Below are 20356 nucleotides of genomic sequence, written 5' to 3'. Positions count from 1 at the left end.
ATCCAACAACAAGATAATGATCCAAACATACAGTTACAGCAACACTGGAGATGTCAAAGGTAAAAAATTAAAAATTTTTGAATGGCCAAGCCAGTCACCTGATTTAAATCCAACTGAGTGGGCCTTCCATATGCTGAAGAGAAAACTTAAGGGGTAAGCCCCCCCAAAACAAGTAGGAGCTGAAGATGGCTGCATTAGAGGCTTGGCAGAGGATCGCCAGAGAAGATACTCCGCACCTGCTGGTGTCAATGGATTGCAGACTTCAAGCAGTCATTGCATGCAAGGTATATGCGACAAAGTCCTAAATATGACAGTGGCTTTAATTGACCTGCATTGCTGTGACCCTAACATTATGGTGTCCTGAAATGGGAAGACCATGTAGGAAAAATGTTGTCATTTCTACACGGTGTAAATAAAATGTATGCAAATCCCCTTAAATGAACATCTGCAATGTGCACTTTAATTGCATCTTAATTATTTGATTTGCAATTTTAAACAGTGGAGCAGAGAAATCAAGGATGAATGTGTCTTTTTCCCCAAACATTATGGAGAGCACTGTAACAGAAATAGGATGGCTGAACGACGCTTCTATCTTCTGGACATTTTTATGCATTACAACAGGCAATGCTCAAGAGCTGAGTTCATGACATATTTGTGGAATCCTTTTTATGTACTTCTAGAGACTGCTGTGAAGTAGCTTTCAAATGCTTCTATGTGTTCATCCACTTCCATACTGTAGAAGAATAATTTTAGGGTAACATAGCATTCATCTTAAAGAAATAGCATAAAGGGTTAATGCATGTCAGAAGCCTGTTCAGGCATATTAGGAAAAAGTCAAGCGAACGACAGAGTCAAAAATGTAATACACAAATTGTACTGAAGGATGACTAAGAGATCAGATGTCCTGTAATCCCAGCTACTTGGGACACAGAAGATATTAACAGGAGGTCTCCACTTGCCAGAGGAGAGAGAGAATAGGAACGAGCACATGGGGTATGGCAGAATGGCACAGGGCAGTTGTTGGACGGTAGTTGGTTTTCAACACAACAGACATTAATGACTTTGCAGGCAAAACAGTGGACGCCTCAACTCCAGGTCATGACATCTGAAGACTGGCAGCCAGACAGTCCCATCCAGGCTGTGATGGAGCAGCAGGCCGAGGCTCAGACGGTCATCAAGGGTTTCAGTTTCAGCTGCATATTTTTGATATGCTGAAAGCTCTTCAGAATGTTACAACTTTCTGCTTTCCAAAAAAGGAAGCTTCAACAGAATTCAGCAACCTTTCCTAGATACTTGATGAGTTGGCCACCAGGAGGTGTGCCGGGCAATTCGGATATAACCGTGTCAATGTAGAGTGAAAGTAGATCCCGTGCTAGCTTGGTACAGCATTCTTGACCAAAGTGTAACAGAAGGGGCTGGTGGGAAGGCATTTAACTGAATTACGAAGAAGCCCAATGATGGCTTCCCACTCCAATGTGTGCAGCACCAGAGCATTCTCCTCATTGTCTCCCCTGAAGTCCTGCGTGGATGCATCTGCAGGGGTGGGTGATTGTAGCGATGAACTGTGGGATGCTCTGGAGAGGATTGGCAATGAGGCAGAAAGTTTGAAGGAAGAAATGGAAATATCCCAGAGAATGGAGCAAGGTCCCTAATGCCTGAACAACCTTCTGGAATGTGCAGCCAATAGTTACGAAGGACCTTCAGGAATACTAATAACCAAACGTGGCCTGAGAAAAATGGAACATCCATTGGGCAGAACTTTGGATCTGGTAGACAGGCGAGGTCTGCAGGTGAAGGATGAGGCCCACGAGAAGCTTCAGGGGCAACTGAAATGTCAAGAGGGCTCCACCATCAAGACCCTGATCACCAGCCTCCAGACAGAGAACTAATGGCTTAACAAAATGCTGGTCCAGCTCAACAAGAAAGGGAGTGTGAAGTCTCTTGAATCGGCAGCAGCAAAGCAAAGTGGAGTAGGCCTGTACCAGCATGGCCACTTGCCTTACACACAAATGCTAAGGTTGTTCCTGAGTTTGAGAGGGCATCCTGGATTACTGAGAGCAAGTTGCAGCAAAGAGAAACTGAGAACAAGACCCTGAGCTGAGAACTGAAATGACTCCTGGAGAAATATGTCAGTCTCAAAAAGCACCTGAGGTCAGCAGAAGAGCCTGACCAAGAAACAGCATCTGCTGGAGGCTCAACAGCAGTCAGAGGAGGAGCAAGAGGCAGCACTGAGGACAGTGGAAACCTTCAGAGAAGAGCAGAGGCATATCAAGCAAGACCAGTACAGGAACACTGAAAAGAAGCACAGAATGGAAGAACTGGTGTCCAATCAGCAGGATAAGATTGCTGATCTTAAGCAGAAGTTGCACAATGGAAACCCAAAAGGCCCGGGACCTTCTATCCATCAAGGACTCAGAAAAGGAAGAAGTTGTGACCAGAGTTATGGACTTGTCAATAGGAAATAGGAAGCTGATGGATAAATTAGAAGAATGTATCACCAGCTGAGACACTTTAAGCCAGCAGCTGCAAAAAGAGGCATGCACCACTGATGAGGGCACGGAGCACACCATTAAGCAGATGGGCACAGCAGGGGAAAGAAGGGAGAATCACAAACCTAGGCAAAGAGCATTAAGCCTTATGCAGGTTGGTGGACAACCTCAAAGACGACAAGAGACACCTCAGGGAAGAATTGCAGGAGACCGTTAAGGAAAAGCAGCAACTGGATAGTGCCAGCTGTACCCTTAGTGAGGTAGGTGCACAACAGGATGCGGACCCATACCAAGGTATTGGAGGAGGACAGGGACTTCCTGCAGGATAAGCTCAACGAGCTACGATGAGACTATCTACTTCTGAGTGACCACATCAGGGACCGGCTCAATGACATCTGCCAGGATGGCATCACGGGGAAGAAGGGTACATGTCACTGATGGAGCTGAAGATAATCCAGCAAGACCAAGAGCCAATGAGAAGCCCAAGTGTAGAAGCTGTGACTACAGCTAGGAAGCACAACCGAGAAGAGAGGAGAATGGAATCAAGCACTGGGGCTTCTCCAGAGCCTTGAAGAACTGCGGGGTCAACAGGAAGAAATAAACTGAGAACAGAGGAAAATCATAGAAAATAGTGATGAGAAGAAAGTGAACAAGAAGAGAGTAGCCGATAATCAAAGACATAGCCCCCAAGATACCCAGAAAAGCCATTCACTGTCTGGGATACACCAGACTTTCAAAAAAAAAAAAAAAAAAAAAAAACAAGGTTATCTCTTCAACTCCACCTTTTTTTGTTTTAACTGTAGATACAACTAGCAACCATATATATTTTTATATAAAATATACACTCTAGCATGCAGCTGGGGTCCTTGGGAAGCAAGTGTGGACAGAGCATTACCTCCCCCAGAACGCTAGATGGCAGCCCCACTGGGTGGCAGCCGTACCTCAGACTCCCGCAGGGCTTCATGGGAGATTGAGTTGGATACAGCCCTGTTGGGATCCGGTGGCATCGCCAGGGGGCAGTGCAGCTGTTCCTGAGCCCGTGTGGGCGGTTCTTCCACCACACCCGGAAGTGCTGCCAGAAGTGGAGCAACAAGCACCTGAAGCACATCTGAGTGCCTTATATAAGAGGCCAGCGGACAGTTGTCGGTAAGCCAGAGTCGGGAAGAGGGAGACGAAGCTTGCCGAGGAGGAGTGAAGGACAAAAAGAAGTAAATTATTGTGTTTGTGCTTTGACTGTGTTGTGGGCTCGTAGGAACGGTGAAGGCGTTCTCCATGAGTGAAGAAAAATAAAAGCACTCGTGTTTTGTAAGTGTGCCTCCCATGTCTGTCTGTGTCAGGTAGGGTGGCTGCCATGCCCTCCAGTTGTTCTGTCACAACACATAAAATAAGAGGAGGTACTTTTCCTGGTTCCTTCATATCCCTGAGCAGGTTTCTAACATGTATTAATCCTTTATGCTATTTCTTGAAGATGAGCGCCATGTTTCCCTAACATGTATTCATCCACAATACCTTATTTTACTCTTTTCCTTCTCTTCCATTCATGAATCTCCAAATGCAGAGCTGTCACTTTGCTCTCTTTTATTACTTATTTTTTCTACCACAAACACTGCCACCTGTACTTTACCTGATCCCTCGTTGTTCTACTGTTAGATGGCGCTCTTTGTCCTTGTTACTGTAGTGAAGCACTTTTGTTGGTAAGTGGCATAATTTGGAAAAGTCACAAGACCAGAGATGTAGTTTCGCCATCATCACCTTCATCATTATTGGCTGGCTGCACCATTGGCTGTCCGTTAAGTGGCAGACTTCATGCAGTTAAGAACATGTTTCTGCCACTTCTTCTGGTCCTGCACACCTTTTTCAATTGCAAATTGCAGTGCTGATGGTTCTGGTGGTGTTATACCAGTATAGTTTTTTGCTCTAGTAGTTTAAAGAGACAAACACATTGTAACTCTCATCTAAATGAAAGGACACACTAGCACTGAACTGCTAAGGGTCTCGCATTTTTAGGTCAGAGAGCTTGAGGAAGATCAGAGGTGGGTAGCTAAGTCACTGAGAAAATAAACATGGAGAGGATGTAGTTGAGGTCAGGAGTGAGGGAAAGGAAACAAGACAAGTGTCCCACTAACTAATTCATATCAGACTCCTCACCCTGTGATCCACTGTAAACTGGACTTTTGCTCTTTGTCTCTCAGATTGTCAAAGCTAAACAAGAGTCAGAGGGTACAAAAGGTGTGCAGTTATTCATTGATGAGATGATGTCAAAAGATGGGATGGCGCTGGTCAGCTTGTGGGAGGCATTGGATGAAGAACTTGAGAGATGTCCAAAGCAAAACCTACATGAAATAATAATGGAGGTGACCGAGTCGGGTGAGTTTATGGAATCCTATTACTCACATTAAAATGAGCTCTTGATGGGGTGAAGCAGAGGGAGGGAGGGAGACAGTGGACCACCTCTGTTATCAAGTATAAATTGACCTTCATGTTACTCGTAGAAGCCATGATTAGCACTTGCCTGATGCCTCTAAAAAGCAAAAAAAACTTAGTCTCAGCTAATAGATCCTTCCTGGGTCCAGAGAGACTTTCTTAACCTTAAGTGCATGTTTACTATCCCATAGGAAAACTTTTTGCAGGCAAGGAACTACAAATCAAGGACACCAATAAAAAGAAAATATCATATAAGAGGCATCAGTAAACATACCTGTAAGATTTCTGCAAATAAGAATAGCAGTACACTATAATTCTGCAGCATCCCAACAAGTCCTAGATTTTAAAATGTGTGTAGCTCTAGGTATGACAGTACTCTTAAATCTGCTGCTCTTCATTTTTGGGAAAGTCGAACTGCAGCCTGGTAGAAAAACATGAAATTTTTTGGAAAAACAGTTTGGCAACTGTCTTCTTCAGCCTTCTGCCTTTGGCAATTGACTGGCCTGCAACACACACATATAATCAGCTCTGTAATAGACGTGAAGCCATCTGTAAGCTTAGAACGCCGATTCTTCAAAACTTTTAAGCAACATTGAAATATCTTCGTAGTACATGTTTAATTATTCTATCCGTCTATCCTTCCAGTGTCACGTCAGCATCAGCAATAATACAGCGCAAGGCAGGAGCTATCCGTGAACTAGCTAGCGCTGCGGCACCGTGTCCTCACATGTTTAATTATTAACAATACAGATTATTTAAATGAAGTTAAAGTTTTATCTGTATAATATGATCAACATATTTTGCTGCATTTCATCTTAAAAATGATATTGTCATCATGTGTAAATACACGCTTTATAAAGTGGCACAGGTTGTGCAATAATTATAACTGTATCCCAAGTTTACAGTGAGGTGATTGCACTTGATGGACTGATTGATTGCGTTTATAGTTCTTGGGATGAAACTTTTTCTAAACCGCGAAGTCCGTACAGGGAAGTCTCTAAAGTGTTTTGCCGTGACTCAGGCAGCGTCTGCTTCATGCTGTATACCGATATTTCTCTTTCCAATCAGCTGCTGCTGTGATTCCCCACTCCGATACAGTGATATAAATACTCCGAGTGGTGCAGTGAGAGTAATATGGAAAAAGATGATCTGCTGTGGCAACCCTTAACGGGAGCAGCTGAAAGAAAAAGAAGATGCATTGAGAGTAACAACGCTAAAGCAGTTATGGTATTTGGAATACTATAGCTATTCCCTGGAGCATTATATTGCTGCAGGTTAATTACAATCAGATGCATTACACTAATAAACAATATGCAGTTAGTTTCAGTGTATTTATAAAGCCGTGTCAGGAATGTGGATCTAAGAAACAAAGGGTGACCACGCAGGAACAGTAGCACTGCTTTGATGCTGGGTGCCACCAGTCTGCAAAACCGAGCGGAGAAATTGTGTACGCCAGGGTATGAGGTACCGTGGAAAAGTGCGTGGCTTTACGCCAAGTTTAGGTTTTATACATCACGATTTGAGTGCGGAAGCGTTCATATGCAACATTTCTGTGCGTACGCATCGTTTATACATAAACGCCCCAGGGCCAGATATTTACTCTCGAGTTCTTAACTACAGTAGCGGGTACAGATATAAACCCTTTCCACATATTCTTAGGAAGTCACTGCACATTGGGAAGATTCTGGAGGACTGGAAAATGGCAAATATTACCCTGTTATATAAAAAGTAACTATAGACCAGTAGGCTTAACATGCATCACAGAAACACTAATGGAAGGAATTACAAAGGATGAGATTGAGCAGCGGGGTGGCACGGTGGCGCAGTGGTAGTGCCGCTGCCACGCAGTAGTAGGAGACCCAGGTTCGCTTTCCGGGTCCTCCCTTCGTGGAGTTTGCATGTTCTCCGCGTGTCTGTGTGGGTTTCCTCCGGGCTCTCTGGTTTCCTCCCACAGTCCAAAGAGATGCAGGTTAGGTGCATTGGCAATTCTAAATTGTCCCTAGTGTGTGCTGTGTGCTTAGTGTGTGTGTGCCCTGAGGTGGGCTGGTGCCCTACCTGGGTTTTTTTCCTGCTCTGCGCCCTGTGTTGGCTGGGATTGGCTCCAGCAGACCCCCTTGACCTTGTAGTTAGGATATAGCAGGTTGAATGATGGATGGATGGAGATTGAGGAGCACATGGCAAGTACAGGAGTTTTAGATGAAGAGGAAGAAGAAAAAGAAGATTTTAATGTGGTATTTTGCATTTAATTAAAGGAAACTGAGTGAATTTTTAATTGAGTATGTTGTGTATTGATATATTTTTAAGGACCATTATAATATTGTACAGAAGCCAAGAGAGGATATGAAATATCATGTTTTTATTGTTTTCTCGAGAATGGAATATAACATTTTTTCAAGATCATGATTTAGATCTCGAGGAAATAGGGGAATAATTTCCTCAATTCTATCTCAAGAAAATCATTTAAAAAAGAATGATATTGCACTGCCTTGAGAAAGATATTCTATTATGTTAAGAAAACAATAACAAATAAAACTAATGATATTGAACTTCCTCAAAATATTATAATTATCTCAAGAAAGCAATTTAAAAAAACTAATACTATTGCACTTTCAGAAAATTATTCTGTTATCTTTAGAAAAAGAAAACAAAACAAATGATTTCGCACTTCCTCGAAAAAATTATTGTTATCTCAAGAAAACAATAAAAAAAAAATAAAACTAATGATGTTGTGCCTCCTCAAGAAAATTATTCTGTTATGTCAAGAAAACAATCTATATATATAATTCACTAAGCCGCTGACAAGTAGCCACCCATGGAAAGCACGCAAGACAGCCACACCCACCAACTCTAAGACCATTGGATACGACGACAACTCGCAGAGCCACGCCCACCAACTCGGACGCGACGCCTCGGAAAACACGCCGTATATATATAATTCACTAAGCCGCTGACAAGTAGCCACCCATGGAAAGCACGCAAGACAGCCACACCCACCAACTCTAAGACCATTGGATACGACGACAACTTGCAGAGCCACGCCCACCACCTCGGACTCGATGCCTCGGAAAACACGCCGTCATTTATGTTCGTTTGAGCTACAGTCCACATGCACCTCTGAGCCACGTTGACTTTTCGGTTACGACACACGACCGCATGCACCATCGCAAACTGTTTTACACTCTACATACAGCAATTCGCATCCGAGACAAACATGCATCTTCTTAGATGGTCCTCATGCCACCGCTTCAAATGTATTTCATGGAAACAACACTTCTTTCAATGTTATACAGATTCCTGCATCAGGCAACTGCATGCGCTACACTGAATGGATCAACGTGTGTCTACCCGGCGCAGAGAGATGTGGGTAAGCCGTTGAACCCCATTCGTGCTGGAAACCGGGGCTTGAAATTGTTCCCCATGAACGAGGTATTCCCATTAAGTGCGGGTCATACGCTCGCACTGATTACGTCCCTGCCCTTTGTACACCCCATAAACCCCTCGCTACTTCCATGGTCGAGTGACTTGGTGGATTATATATAGAAAAGCAGCCAGAACCACAAAGAACAATGAAAAGTCTACGTGGCACAGAGGTGCATTTGGACTGTACCAGAGACAAAACCGAATGAGGCGCTGTTTGGAAAATGAACAGCCAACGTGACTCACAGGTGCATGTAGACTGTGCAAAGACAAAAACGACTCAGGTGACAAGTTGGGGGTGGGCACATGAGCAGGCAGTGCATACTGAACGAGAAATCAGCAGACTAGCATGACGGAGGGGGCGGAATGGGCGTCCTTCCCCTCTCCTCCCGCTCCGTCCTCCGCGCCTGACGAGCCCGAGCGGAGGAGAAGTCGCGACGGCAGTCCTCCAGTTTTCAGTCATGGACAATTGTATGTTGGTTCATACCGTGCATTGTTACAATGTTACTTTTCTTGGTGGTTTATTAAATTACGGATTTTTCAAATGTTAATTTTTTCCCTGTGCTTAAAAAAAAAAAAAAAAAAAAAAAAAAAAAAAAAAAAAAAAATCATACCTCCGACGTGGAAACCAGGCCAAGCGACTCAAGTATGCACAAAAATATAGGGACTGGGGTGCAGAAAAATGGCAGCAGGTGCTCTGGACTGATGAGTCAAAATTTGAAATATTTGGCTGTAGCAGAAGGCAGTTTGTTCGTTGAAGTGCTGGAGAGCGGTACAATAATGAGTGTCTGCAGGCAGGCAACAATGAAGCATGGTGGAGGTTCCTTGAATGTTTGGGACTGCATTTCTGCAAATGGAGTTGGAGATTTGGTCAGGATTAATGGTGTTCTCAATGCTGAGAAATGCAGGCAGATACTTATCCATCATGCAGTACCATCAGGGAGGCGTATGATTGGCCCCAAATTTATTCTGCAGCAGGACAACAACCCCAAACATACAGGCAAAGTCATTAAGAACTATCTTCAGCATAAAGAAGAACAAGAAGTCCTGGAAGTGATGGTATGGCCCCCACATAGCCCTGATCTCAACATCATCGAGTGTGTCTGGGATTACATGAAGAGACAGAAGGATGTGAGGAAGCTTACATCCACAGAAGATCTGTGGTTAGTTCTCCAAGATGTTTGGAACAACCTACCAGCCGAGTTCCTTCAAAAACTGTGTGCAAGTGTACTTAGAAGAATTGATGCTGTTTTGAAGGCAAAGGGTGGTCACACCAAATATTGATTTGATTTAGATTTCTCTTTTGTTCATTCAAAGCATTTTGTTGATTGATGAAAATAAATGATTAACACTTCCATTTTTGAAAGCATTCTTTGTTTACAGCATTTTTTCACATCTGCCTAAAACTTTTGCACAGTACTTATATATATAATAATTTATTGTGAGGGATGGCCGGCCAAATATTCTGGTCCTCACCTCCAAGCCACTAGATGGAGCTCTCCCAACAACATGGAAGTGCCCCAAATTCCAGCAGGGCCATATGGACATTGTAGTTTTTATAAACAGCCTTGCTGGATACCATGGGGACCACTAGGAGCCGCTGGAGGGAGGCTCATAGAGGGCTACGTGCCCTATAACCCGGAAGTGCGTCATGAACACATGACTGAATGGAACGACGTGCTTCCGGGATGAAGTGGAGTTTTTTTATGACCTGGAAGTGTTCCTAATCACGTGGACAAAGAGGGCGAAACACTTCCAGGTCAAGGACTATAAAAGGACTATGGGAAATCCCAGACGTCGAGCTGAGCTGGGTGGAAGGGTGGCAACGCGTCTGGGAGTGTGGAGGATTGTTTATTGATTTGATTATTGTTTATTAATTATACGAGTATTGTGCAGTGTGGGTGCTTTGTGCACATTAGATATAATAATAAATATTCATCTTTGGATTTTACCTGGTGTCTGACGTGTGGTCTGAGGGTTAAAGGGGTCACGGAGACCTTAATCTGTCACAATATATATATAATATTTATTTATTTATTTATTTATATTGCAGAACCTTGAAAAAATGGTTCCATTATCTCAAAAACCAACCAAAAAAAACTAATGATATTGCATGTCCGTTCTTGGCTTTCATAACATTGGTTACTTTAACCACTTTTACATTTGTTATTTCAGGTGGGTATAAACTCTGTTAGGAGAGACGTTTATGAAGTTGATGAATGAAAAGTCATCACAGTAACAGAAGAGTGTACAGCCAGTCAGGTTTCATTCTGCTAAATATCACCATGAGATCCTGGGGTGGGGGTGGGGTGGACATTGCTAATTTAACTTGTGCAGCCAACAGAAAGGGTTTAGGATGGAATTTATTTGGGTGCTGCAGTTGTGTGTGGGACAGATGAGTTGTTCTGCTACCCCTGGTACCCCACTTTAGGGGTGTTATCTCTGTGTCCTCTTTTTATATTGAGAACAGCCTGCAATATGTCAGAAGTTTTCCTCATTGTTTGTCTGCCTCAGCTGGATAGACAGACTGGCAAACATTACTCTGTGATTAACATTTAAAGTCCTCGTCTCTTTGTAGGTACACAAAGTGATACATTGACACCCATTTACCAAATTTCTGTATGCTACCAATTATAGAGCCCAGTTTAAGTTCAGAACACTGCATTTTTACAGGACCTAAATCTTCACTTAGAAGCACCTCTCTCGCTGTTGTGACTGTATTCCTTTTATTCCTTTTATCATTAGGAAAGAAGCTGTTGGTGGAGATTCAGACCAATGTCCACTTACCTCCTCTTGAGCCTCATATTAAAGGTATCTCTCTCCCCTTTTGCCTCTGATCTTTTTTTCCAGTACTGTGCCACTCATTTCTTCATTGTGACTTTCAGACCTCCATGAGACACACAGACTTGCTGTGTCTGAATCCATAAGGACTCTGGATGATCGGTCTTCTTTTCCAGGAGATTCACATATGAGAGCTGTGGACTTTGAGACCCAATACACAGAGTTGATTGTCATTAAAGATGGCAGTTGGGTGGACTGGGATCAATTCCTGAATAATGAGAGTCTTTATGCAGAGGTGGTGGAAGAGTGGATAGAGGAAAGATGTGTGCGAATTTGGGATGAGCAGCTGTTTAAAACTCCAGGAGGTATAAATCCGTCCAACACCGCATTGGTCATAGGGAAGGCAGGGATTGGGAAAACCACCATCGTCCAGAAGATTATGTTTGACTGGGCCAGAGGTAGTCATTACCAGAGATTTGCATTTGTGTTCCTGTTTAAATTTCGGGATTTCAACTTCCTAGATGATGGGAAGGAGCCAAGGATGTCGCTAAATGAATTGATTGTAAGTCACTATAAATATCTTGGTCATGGCAGACTAGGAGAAATTCTGCAGCAACCAAACTCACTCCTCTTTATATTAGATGGACTGAATGACTATAAACACATACTGAACTTGTACCATTGGCCACTCTGCTCAGACCCCAATGATGATGTTCCTCTGAGCATTCTGTTCACTAGTCTGGTCAGAATGACATTACTGAAGGGCTGTTCAGTCCTGATCACAAGCACACCAACAGCATTGCATTCCCTGGGGTATAGCGTTAATCTAGGCGCAGTGATCTTGGGCTTTGTCCCTGAAAAAAGACTGACATACTTTAAAAAGATGCTTGGTGATGAAAATCTGGGTGTTCAGGCTATGAGATATGTGGAGCAGAACGCCGTCCTGTACAGCATGAGCTTCAACCCCTCGTACTGTTGGATAATCTGCGCTGTGCTGAAAAGCCACTTCACGACACCTGAAAAAGAGCGAGAACCCGCTCCCAAAACTGTCACTGAGCTCTTTGTGATGTTCCTTCATAACATCTTGACCAGTCATAGAGAAGAAGCCAAGGACCAGAGGACAATTCTGATCAAACTTGGAAAGATGGCTTATTATGGGGTGGACAAAGGGATTCATATCTTTTCTGAGAAACAACAGATGTCTGCCTTTGGTCTCCAACCATATCTCTCCTCTCCATTCCTCTCTGCGTTCCTGCATAAAGAAGGCACTCTTAAGCACACAACCTACACGTTCATTTGCCCCAAGCTACAGGAGGTTGTGGCTGCCTGCTCCTTTTACCTTGATCCATCAGGGGATATTGAGGAACTGCTTGTGAGGCTGAACTCCTGTAACAATGACCGGTTCAATGTTCTCACTCTATTCCTGGTAGGACTGACCAGGCCTTCCATATCTGAAACATTGGAAGGAATCCTGGGGGAGTTTGACAAGAAGACAGCAGTTCAGATCCTAGAATGGGTGAAAAAAAAAGCTTTAGATAAGCCCTATTATATCTGTTCAAGAAAAAATGGTCTGCAAATGTATCACTGGTTCTATGAGACTCAGAATGAGAAATTTACCAAAGATTTAATGTGGAAGGAGTTAATATTCCTAATTGAAGACACTTTATCGGCTCTGGACTGTGCCATGCTGGACTTTGTCATCAGGTGCAATGGAGAATGTGAGACTCTTCATCTGAATTACTCAGATCTGAGCCCTGATTGCTTCAGGAGACTGGCACCATGCCTCAGTGTTTGCAAATCGGTCATGTGAGTAATGAAACCTGTTTTAAGTAAATTTACTAAATACACTGTGCTCTACCTTCAAAAGATTTTATAAGTTACACACTGCAGGAAATGATGTCATTAGTGTGCTATATAAGTGCCACTCCCACTCTGTCACTAGTGTGCCATACTTCTTGTGTAGCCTCACACCACTGCCAGATACTCCTTTACAATTCAGACTTGGTCCCTGCTGTACTCTGTTGGACAACATTTAAACTCATTAAATCTAAAGGGAAAACTGCAAATATGACACATATCAAGCAAAATCATATTTTCCAAAACTGATTTTTATCCAGCATGCTTTCTAGGAAATTGGATATTTTAAAATTACAGTCATACTGCAACCAAGATATGACTTGTAACAGGAAAGTTTGTGGAAATATTAAAATAAGAATATATATACCATTTATATATGTTGGTAACATCCACCAGCTCTGTGATGTCGTCATGGAGGAGTGGAAGAGGATTCCAGTGGCAACCTATGAAGCTCTAGTGAACTCCATGCCCAAGAGAGTTAAGGCAGTGCTGGAAAATAATGGTGGCCACACAAAATATTGACACTTTGGGCACAATTTGGACATTTTTCACTTAGGGGTGTACTTACTTTGTTGCCAGAGAGTTTTAGACATTAATGGCTGTGTGTTGAGTTATTTTGAGGGGACAGCAAATTTACAACGTTATACAAGCTGTACACTGACTACTTTACATTGTATCAAACTGTCATATCTTCAGTGTTGTCCCATGAAAAGATAGAATCAAATATTTACACAAATTTGAGGGGTGTACTCACTTTTGTGAGATACTGTATATATGTGTGAATGTGTATATATGTGTATTTATATATTGCATAGATCATGGAGATCATGGAATGTTGCATAGTTTACTGTCAAATAAAGCAAAGAGTACGCGACACGTGTTTCGCCCTCATTTGGGCTTATCAGGCGTACACACTCTACTGCTCCCCTCTCGGGGAATCGAACCTCGGACGTCAGCATGAGAGACAAAGCCTCTTTACACTGCGCCACGGCGTGTAGTTCGTTTATTTGACAGCCTGTAGGTCCGGAGTAATTACATTCATTGCATTCGTAGTCTTGACAACCTGAATTGTGTGGCTGGTTTCCTATATACACAAGCTTCACGCTTGCCATTTTGCTTCTCTGCCGCTCATGTTGTGTGATTGGCTGAACGCATGTTAAGGAGATGTGGACGGATCAGCTGTTGGCTTGCAGCTGCTGCTACCGAGCTGCATGTTCTGCATATTGCACTATGCATCGATCATTTAAAAGCCTGTACAGCAGCTGTCCTTTTGTCTCACTTCTTTGTCTCGCGGGACGGTAGTGTCTCTGAGAAATTGTTTGTAAGTAGGGAGTGACATGCAAGTAGTCTCGCGGGATTTCAAAGTGTCTCTCCGAGATGATCATGTCTCGACCCAAGATTTCTTTATATAATAGATAGATATATACATTTTATATATACATATATATATATATATATACTGTGTGTGTGTGTGTGTATATATATATATATATATATATACAGTGGGTACGGAAAGTATTCAGACCCCCTTCAATTTTTCACTCTTTGTCATATTGCAGCTATTTGCTAAAATCATTTAAATTAATTTTTTCCCTCATTAATGTACACACAGCACCCCATATTGACAGACAAAAAAAAGAATTTTTGAAATTGTTGCAGATTTATTAAAAAAGAAAAACTGAAATATCACATGGTCCTAAGTATTCAGACCCTTTACTCAGTATTTAGTAGAAGCACCCTTTTGAGCTAATACAGCCATGAGTCTTCTTGGAGCCAGTTGCGTAATGTGACGGGACCTACGACTCATTCCAAGTAGTCTGGAACTCGCTCCAATGAAATCAAACAGGCTTGATTTTTTGTCGTTTGTTGTAGGAGCAGGCTATGTATGCAGGAGAGCTGAGAACCAGTGAATGCTGTGGACGCTAGGGGTTGCTGTTGCCCCTTTAAACCCCACAGACAGACACCCAGGACACAGGGTAAAAGCACCAAGAAGATCTTTATTTATTTATTATTTTCTTCTCCAAAACATTACTCTCTAGCCACAGCCACAATAACACAATCACGTATATACAATAATCGCAATTCTCTTTTATATATCTCCTCCAGAACTCTCAGCAAGCTTTGTCCACCTCCACCCGTCTCTGGCTCGCTTTCTGGGTCTTCAACAATCCTTTAAATAGTGCCTGACTTGGAAGTACTTCTGTTCGTCCAGGTCAGATGAAGAACTCGAAGTCTTTAATCTGCCCGGACATACTCGGGGCTTCTGTCCTCATGACTTCCTAGTACTTCCGGGCTATAAGGGAAGCATCATTCCCCAGGTCCTTTCACAGCTCCCACTGGCAGCACCCATGGCACCCAACAGGGCTGAGAAACCGAACTCCAAGTCCCAGGCTACTCTACGAGAATCTGGGGCACCACTACATTCCAGGGGAGCTGCCATCTAGCGTTTTGGGGGAGGCAGTGTCCACAAGTAGCTGCCTTCCCCTATCCTTCCATTTCAGGGACGTCCCTGCCGGGCTGAGTTGTCAGCCTTCTCTCACAATGCTCATCCAGAAGTACAATGCATGAAATAAAGTGACAAGGAAATAAAGAGACGCAGATGTTTTGGACCTTATAGACAGAAGAGAAGCTCATCCAACTGATGTTGCACGCTTTACCTACCACTGAACTCGCCATATCTCAGGGGTAAGCAGTGTTGGTCCTGGAGGGCCACGGTGGCTGCAGGTTTTTGTTCCAACCCAGTTTCTTAATGAGAGGTCAGTTATTGCTGGTGAAGTACTTATTGCTCAGGTGACATTTTTCTGCTTCATTTTAGTGGCCTCTCTTGTTAAGGTTCTCCACCCTTAATTGCTTATTTTAATCTTAAACGGCTGCATTCATTGTCTGTATTGGCTCCTTATTAGCAATAAGATACAAATGACAAAGAAGCCTTTAGTTCCCCCATCTAACTTGTTTCCACTTACACCCATGTGGATTCATCATGTGCCATTTGTTTTAATAAAACACTTAAGAGAAAAATGTGACAGACTGAAAATGATCCACTTCAGGATTCAAATTTGGATCATATCCAAAAAATAATCTACGATATAAGAACCCAATATTGCAGACTAACAAGCCTGAGATTGGCACGGATTGGTTTCTAATTAAGCAACTGGGTTGAAACAAAGACCTGCAGCCACTGCAGCCCTCCAGGACTAACACTGGCCACAGCTGTTTACTCTTTATACAGCGCTGACTCAATCAGGCCACACACCATTGGCTCTCAGATAAAGGAGTGAACACAACTATGCTAGAAGGTTGTCACTCAGCTGGTAAACGTGACACGAGCAGCAATTTTTCAGTCATTTAAATTGCCATAGTCTGGCAACGAGATTAGCAGCTGCTGTGGTTGACAAATCTGACATACCCAACAACTGGAAGCTGCATAATGTGGCGTAAAGATGGCGATTCTTTTAGAATATTAGAGCAATCTAGACGTGAACAGGCCATTCAGCACAACAAAGCTCATCAGTCCATCCACTTAATTCTTCGGAAATTACATCAAGTTGAGTTTTGAAAGTCCATAAAGGCCTACTGTCTACCACTCTAATTGATAGCTCATTCCAAGAGTCTGTGGTTCTCTGTGTAAAGGAAAACTTCCTAATGTTTGCGAGAAATTTCCCCTTAACAAGTTTCCAACTGTCTCCCCATGCTCTTGATGAACTCATTTTAAAATAACAGTCTTGATCCACTGGACTAATTCCCTTCATAATTTTAAACACTTCAGTCATGTCACCTCTTAATCTTCTTTTGCTTAAACCGAAAAGGCTCAGCTCTTTTACTTTTTCTTCATAATTAGACTAATAGAAGGATTCTTCTTGTAAAGCAGTAGGCAAATACAATGTTGCAATTTTCATCCTAAGATTCCAAAAACAGAAAAAAAGAAAAATACAAAATTATTTGGTTGCTCGCTGTTCTTAGCCTTCAAACAGTGTCAGTTTTTTCAGTGCTTTAGCAAAAAAGTCAAAATAAATTAATTAGCTTAGGTTAGATAAACTTACTTAATAACCCAGCCACAGGGGATGCACAAACCAGTGTGTTTCTTCATGCCGGTCCCAAGCCTGGATAAATGGGGAGGGTTACGTCAGGAAGGGCATCCAGTATAAACCTTTGCCAAATCAATATGCGGACAATAATACAAATTTCCATACCGGATCGGTCCAGCCCCGGGTTAACAACAACCGCCACCAGTACTGTTAGTCAACAGGGTGCTGGAAGAAATTGGCCGACTGTTGGCCGAAGGAGAAGAAGAGGGGGGAGATGTGTCTGGAGGCAGGAGGAGAGGAGGAAGGTAAAGAGAGTGGAACTAAGGGTAGGAACTTTGAATGTTGGCAGTATGACTGGTAAGGGGAGAGAGTCAGCAGATATGATGGAGAGAAGGAAGGTTGATATATTGTGCATGCAAGAGACTAAATGGAAGGGGAGTAAGGCCAGGTGGATCAGAGGTGGATTCAAATTGTTCAATCATGGCGTGGATAGGAGGAGAAATGGAGTAGGGGTTATTCTGAAGGAACAGTATTATATTGTTATGTTGCGTGCTACTAATTTCACAAACACACCGACACTGACTTTTTCCGTAATGGAGCGGAGTATCCGACCACTCACTTCTTTATTGCCTTACCCACAACTCTTTAGTATGCACCACATACTGTATCAATTGCTTGGTGCCACCTACTAGTTACTATCGGCATTGTGAAACATGTACTTTAGATAGATAGATAGATATACTTTATTAATCCCAAGGGGAAATTCACATGGGGCGGCACGGTGGCGCAGTGGTAGCGTTGCTGCCTCGCAGTAAGGAGACCTGGGTTCACTTCCCGGGTCCTCCCTGCGTGGAGTTTGCATGTTCTCCCCGTATCTGCGTGGGTTTCCTCCGGGCGCTCCGGTTTCCTCCCACAGTCCAAAGACATGCTGGTTAGGTGGATTGGTGATTCTAAATTGGCCCCAGTGTGTGTGCTTGGTGTGTGGGTGTGTTTGTGTGTGTCCTGCGGTGGGTTGGCACCCTGCCCAGGATTGGTTCCCTGCCTTGTGCCCTGTGTTGGCTGGGATTGGCTCCAGCAGACCCCCATGACCCTGTGTTCGGATTCAGCGGGTTGGAAAATGAATGGATGGATGGATGGAAATTCACATACTCCAGCAGCAGCATACTGATAAAGAACAATATTAAATTAAAGAGTGATAACAATGCTGGTATACAGACAGACAATAACTTTGTATAATTTTAACGTTTATCCCCCCGGGTGGAATTGAAGAGTCACATAGTGTGGGGGAGGAACAATCTCCTCAGTCTGTCAGTGGAGCAGGACAGTGACAGCAGTCTGTCGCTGAAGCTGCTCCTCTGTCTGAAGATGATACTGTTCAGTGGATGCAGTGGATTCTCCATTATTGACAGGAGCCTGCCCAGTGCCCGTCGCTCTGCCATGGATGTCAAACTGTCCAGTTCCATGCCTGCAATAGAGCCTGTCTTCCTCACCAGTTTGTCCAGGCGTGAGGCGTCCCTCTTCTTTATGCTGCTTCCCCAGCACACCACTGCGTAGAAGAGGGCGCTCACCACAACCGTCTGATAGAACATCTGCAGCATCTTATTGCAGATGTTGAAGGATGCCAGCCTTCTAAGGAAGTATGGTCGGCTCTGTCCTTTCTTATACAGAGCATCAGTATTGGCAGTCCAGTCCAATTTATCATCCAGCTGCACACCCAGCTTTTATAGGTTTGCACCCTCTGCACACATGATCACGGGATGCATGAGGGGCCTGGTCCTCCTAAAATCCACCACCAGCTCCTTTACAATACATAACAAGTATGTTGAGTGTTTTGGAGTGAAAAGAGTGTCAGACAGAGTAATGATTATGAAGCTGGAAATTGGAGGCATGATGATGAATGTTGTTAGTGCATATGTCCCACAAGTTGGGTGTGCAATGGATGAGAAAGAAGATTTTTGGTGTGAGTTGGGTGAAGTGATGAACAGTGTACCCAAGGGACAGAAACTGGTGATTGGAGCAGATTTCAATGGACATGTTGGTGAAGGGAACAGAGGATACAAGGAGGTAATGGGTAGGTATGGTGTCAAGGAGAGGAATGAAGGTCAGAGGATAGTGAATTTTGACAAAAGGGTGGACATGGCTCTGGTAAATACGTATTTTAAGAAGAGGGAGGAACATAGGGTTACGTGCAAGAGTGGAGGAAGATGCACACAGGTAGATTGCATCCTATGCAGAAGAGTCAATCTGAAGGAGATAGAAGACTGCTAAGTGGTGTCAGGGGAAAGTGTAATTAAGCAGCATAGGATGGTGGTCTGCAGGATGACGTTGGAGATCAAGAAGAGGAAGAGAATGAGGGTAGAGCCAAGGATCAAATGGTGGAAGTTGTAAAAGGAAGACTGCAAGGATGAGTTTAGGGAGAAACTTGATGAGCCACAGCATGAAGTTATGGGACAGAGTAGTGGAAGCTAGGTTAAGAAGTGAGGTGATGATTAGTGAGCAGCAGTATAGTTTCATGCCAAGATAGAGCACCACAGATACGATGTTTGCTCTGAGGATGTTGATGGAGAAATATAGAGAAGGCCAGAAGGAGTTGCATTGTGTCTTTGTGGACCTGGAGAAAGCATATGACAGGGTGCCTCAAGAGGAGTTGTGGTATTGTATGAGGAAGTTGGGAGTGGCAAAGAAGTATGTAAGAGTTGTACAGGATATGTACGAGAGAAGTGTGACCGTGGTGAGGTCTGCAGTAGGAGTGACGGATGCGTTCAAGGTGAAGGTGGGATTACATCAGGGATTAGCTTTGAGCCCTTTATTTGCAATGGTGATGGACAGGTTGACAGACGAAATTAGACAGGAGTCCCCGTGGACTATGATGTTTGCTGATGACATTGTTATCTGTAGCAATAGTAGGGAGCAGGTCAAGGAGACCCTGTAGAGGTGGAGATTTACTCTAGAGAGGAGAGGAAAGGAATGAAGGTCAGTAAGAACAAGACAGAATACATGTGTGTAAATGAGAGGGAGGTGAGTGGAATGGTGAGGATGCAAGGAGTAGAGTTGGTGAAGGTGGATGATTTTAAATACTTGAGATCAACAGTACAGAGTAATGGAGATTGTGGAAGAGAGGTGAAAAAGAGAGTGCAGGCAGGGTGGAATGGGTGGAGACGAGTGTCAGGAGTGATTTGTGACAGACGGGTATCGGCAAGAATGAAAGGGAAGGTCTACAGGGCTGTATTGAGACCAGCTATGTTATATGGGTTAGAGACGGTGGCACTGACCAGAAAGTAGGAGACAGAGCTGGAGGTAGCAGAGTTAAAGATGCTAAGATTTGCATTGAGTGTGACAAGGATGGATAGGATTAGAAATGAG

General features: G+C 43.4%; 2 protein-coding genes across 4 annotated transcripts in view; both read left to right on the top strand.

Annotated features, from left to right (window-relative positions):
- Positions 1 to 20356, top strand: part of LOC114667766 (oocyte zinc finger protein XlCOF7.1-like) — a 228360-nt gene that overhangs the window by 80717 nt on the left and 127287 nt on the right. The gene's annotated exons all lie outside the window — the stretch shown is intronic.
- The window catches only part of LOC114666901 (NACHT, LRR and PYD domains-containing protein 3-like), an 84292-nt gene that overhangs the window by 26693 nt on the left and 37243 nt on the right, over positions 1 to 20356 (top strand). Inside the window, exons 8-10 of the mRNA XM_051933362.1 lie at positions 4682 to 4856; positions 11076 to 11141; positions 11216 to 12917. Of these exons, the coding sequence (XP_051789322.1) occupies positions 4682 to 4856; positions 11076 to 11141; positions 11216 to 12917 (1943 nt within the window). The remainder of the gene's footprint in view (positions 1 to 4681; positions 4857 to 11075; positions 11142 to 11215; positions 12918 to 20356) is intronic.

The sequence above is a fragment of the Erpetoichthys calabaricus genome, chromosome 1 (genome assembly GCF_900747795.2).
Source record: "Erpetoichthys calabaricus chromosome 1, fErpCal1.3, whole genome shotgun sequence".
Lineage (NCBI taxonomy): Eukaryota > Metazoa > Chordata > Cladistia > Polypteriformes > Polypteridae > Erpetoichthys > Erpetoichthys calabaricus.
The sequence above is the reverse complement of the archived record's forward strand: the minus strand, read 5'-3'. Positions and strand labels throughout refer to the sequence as shown.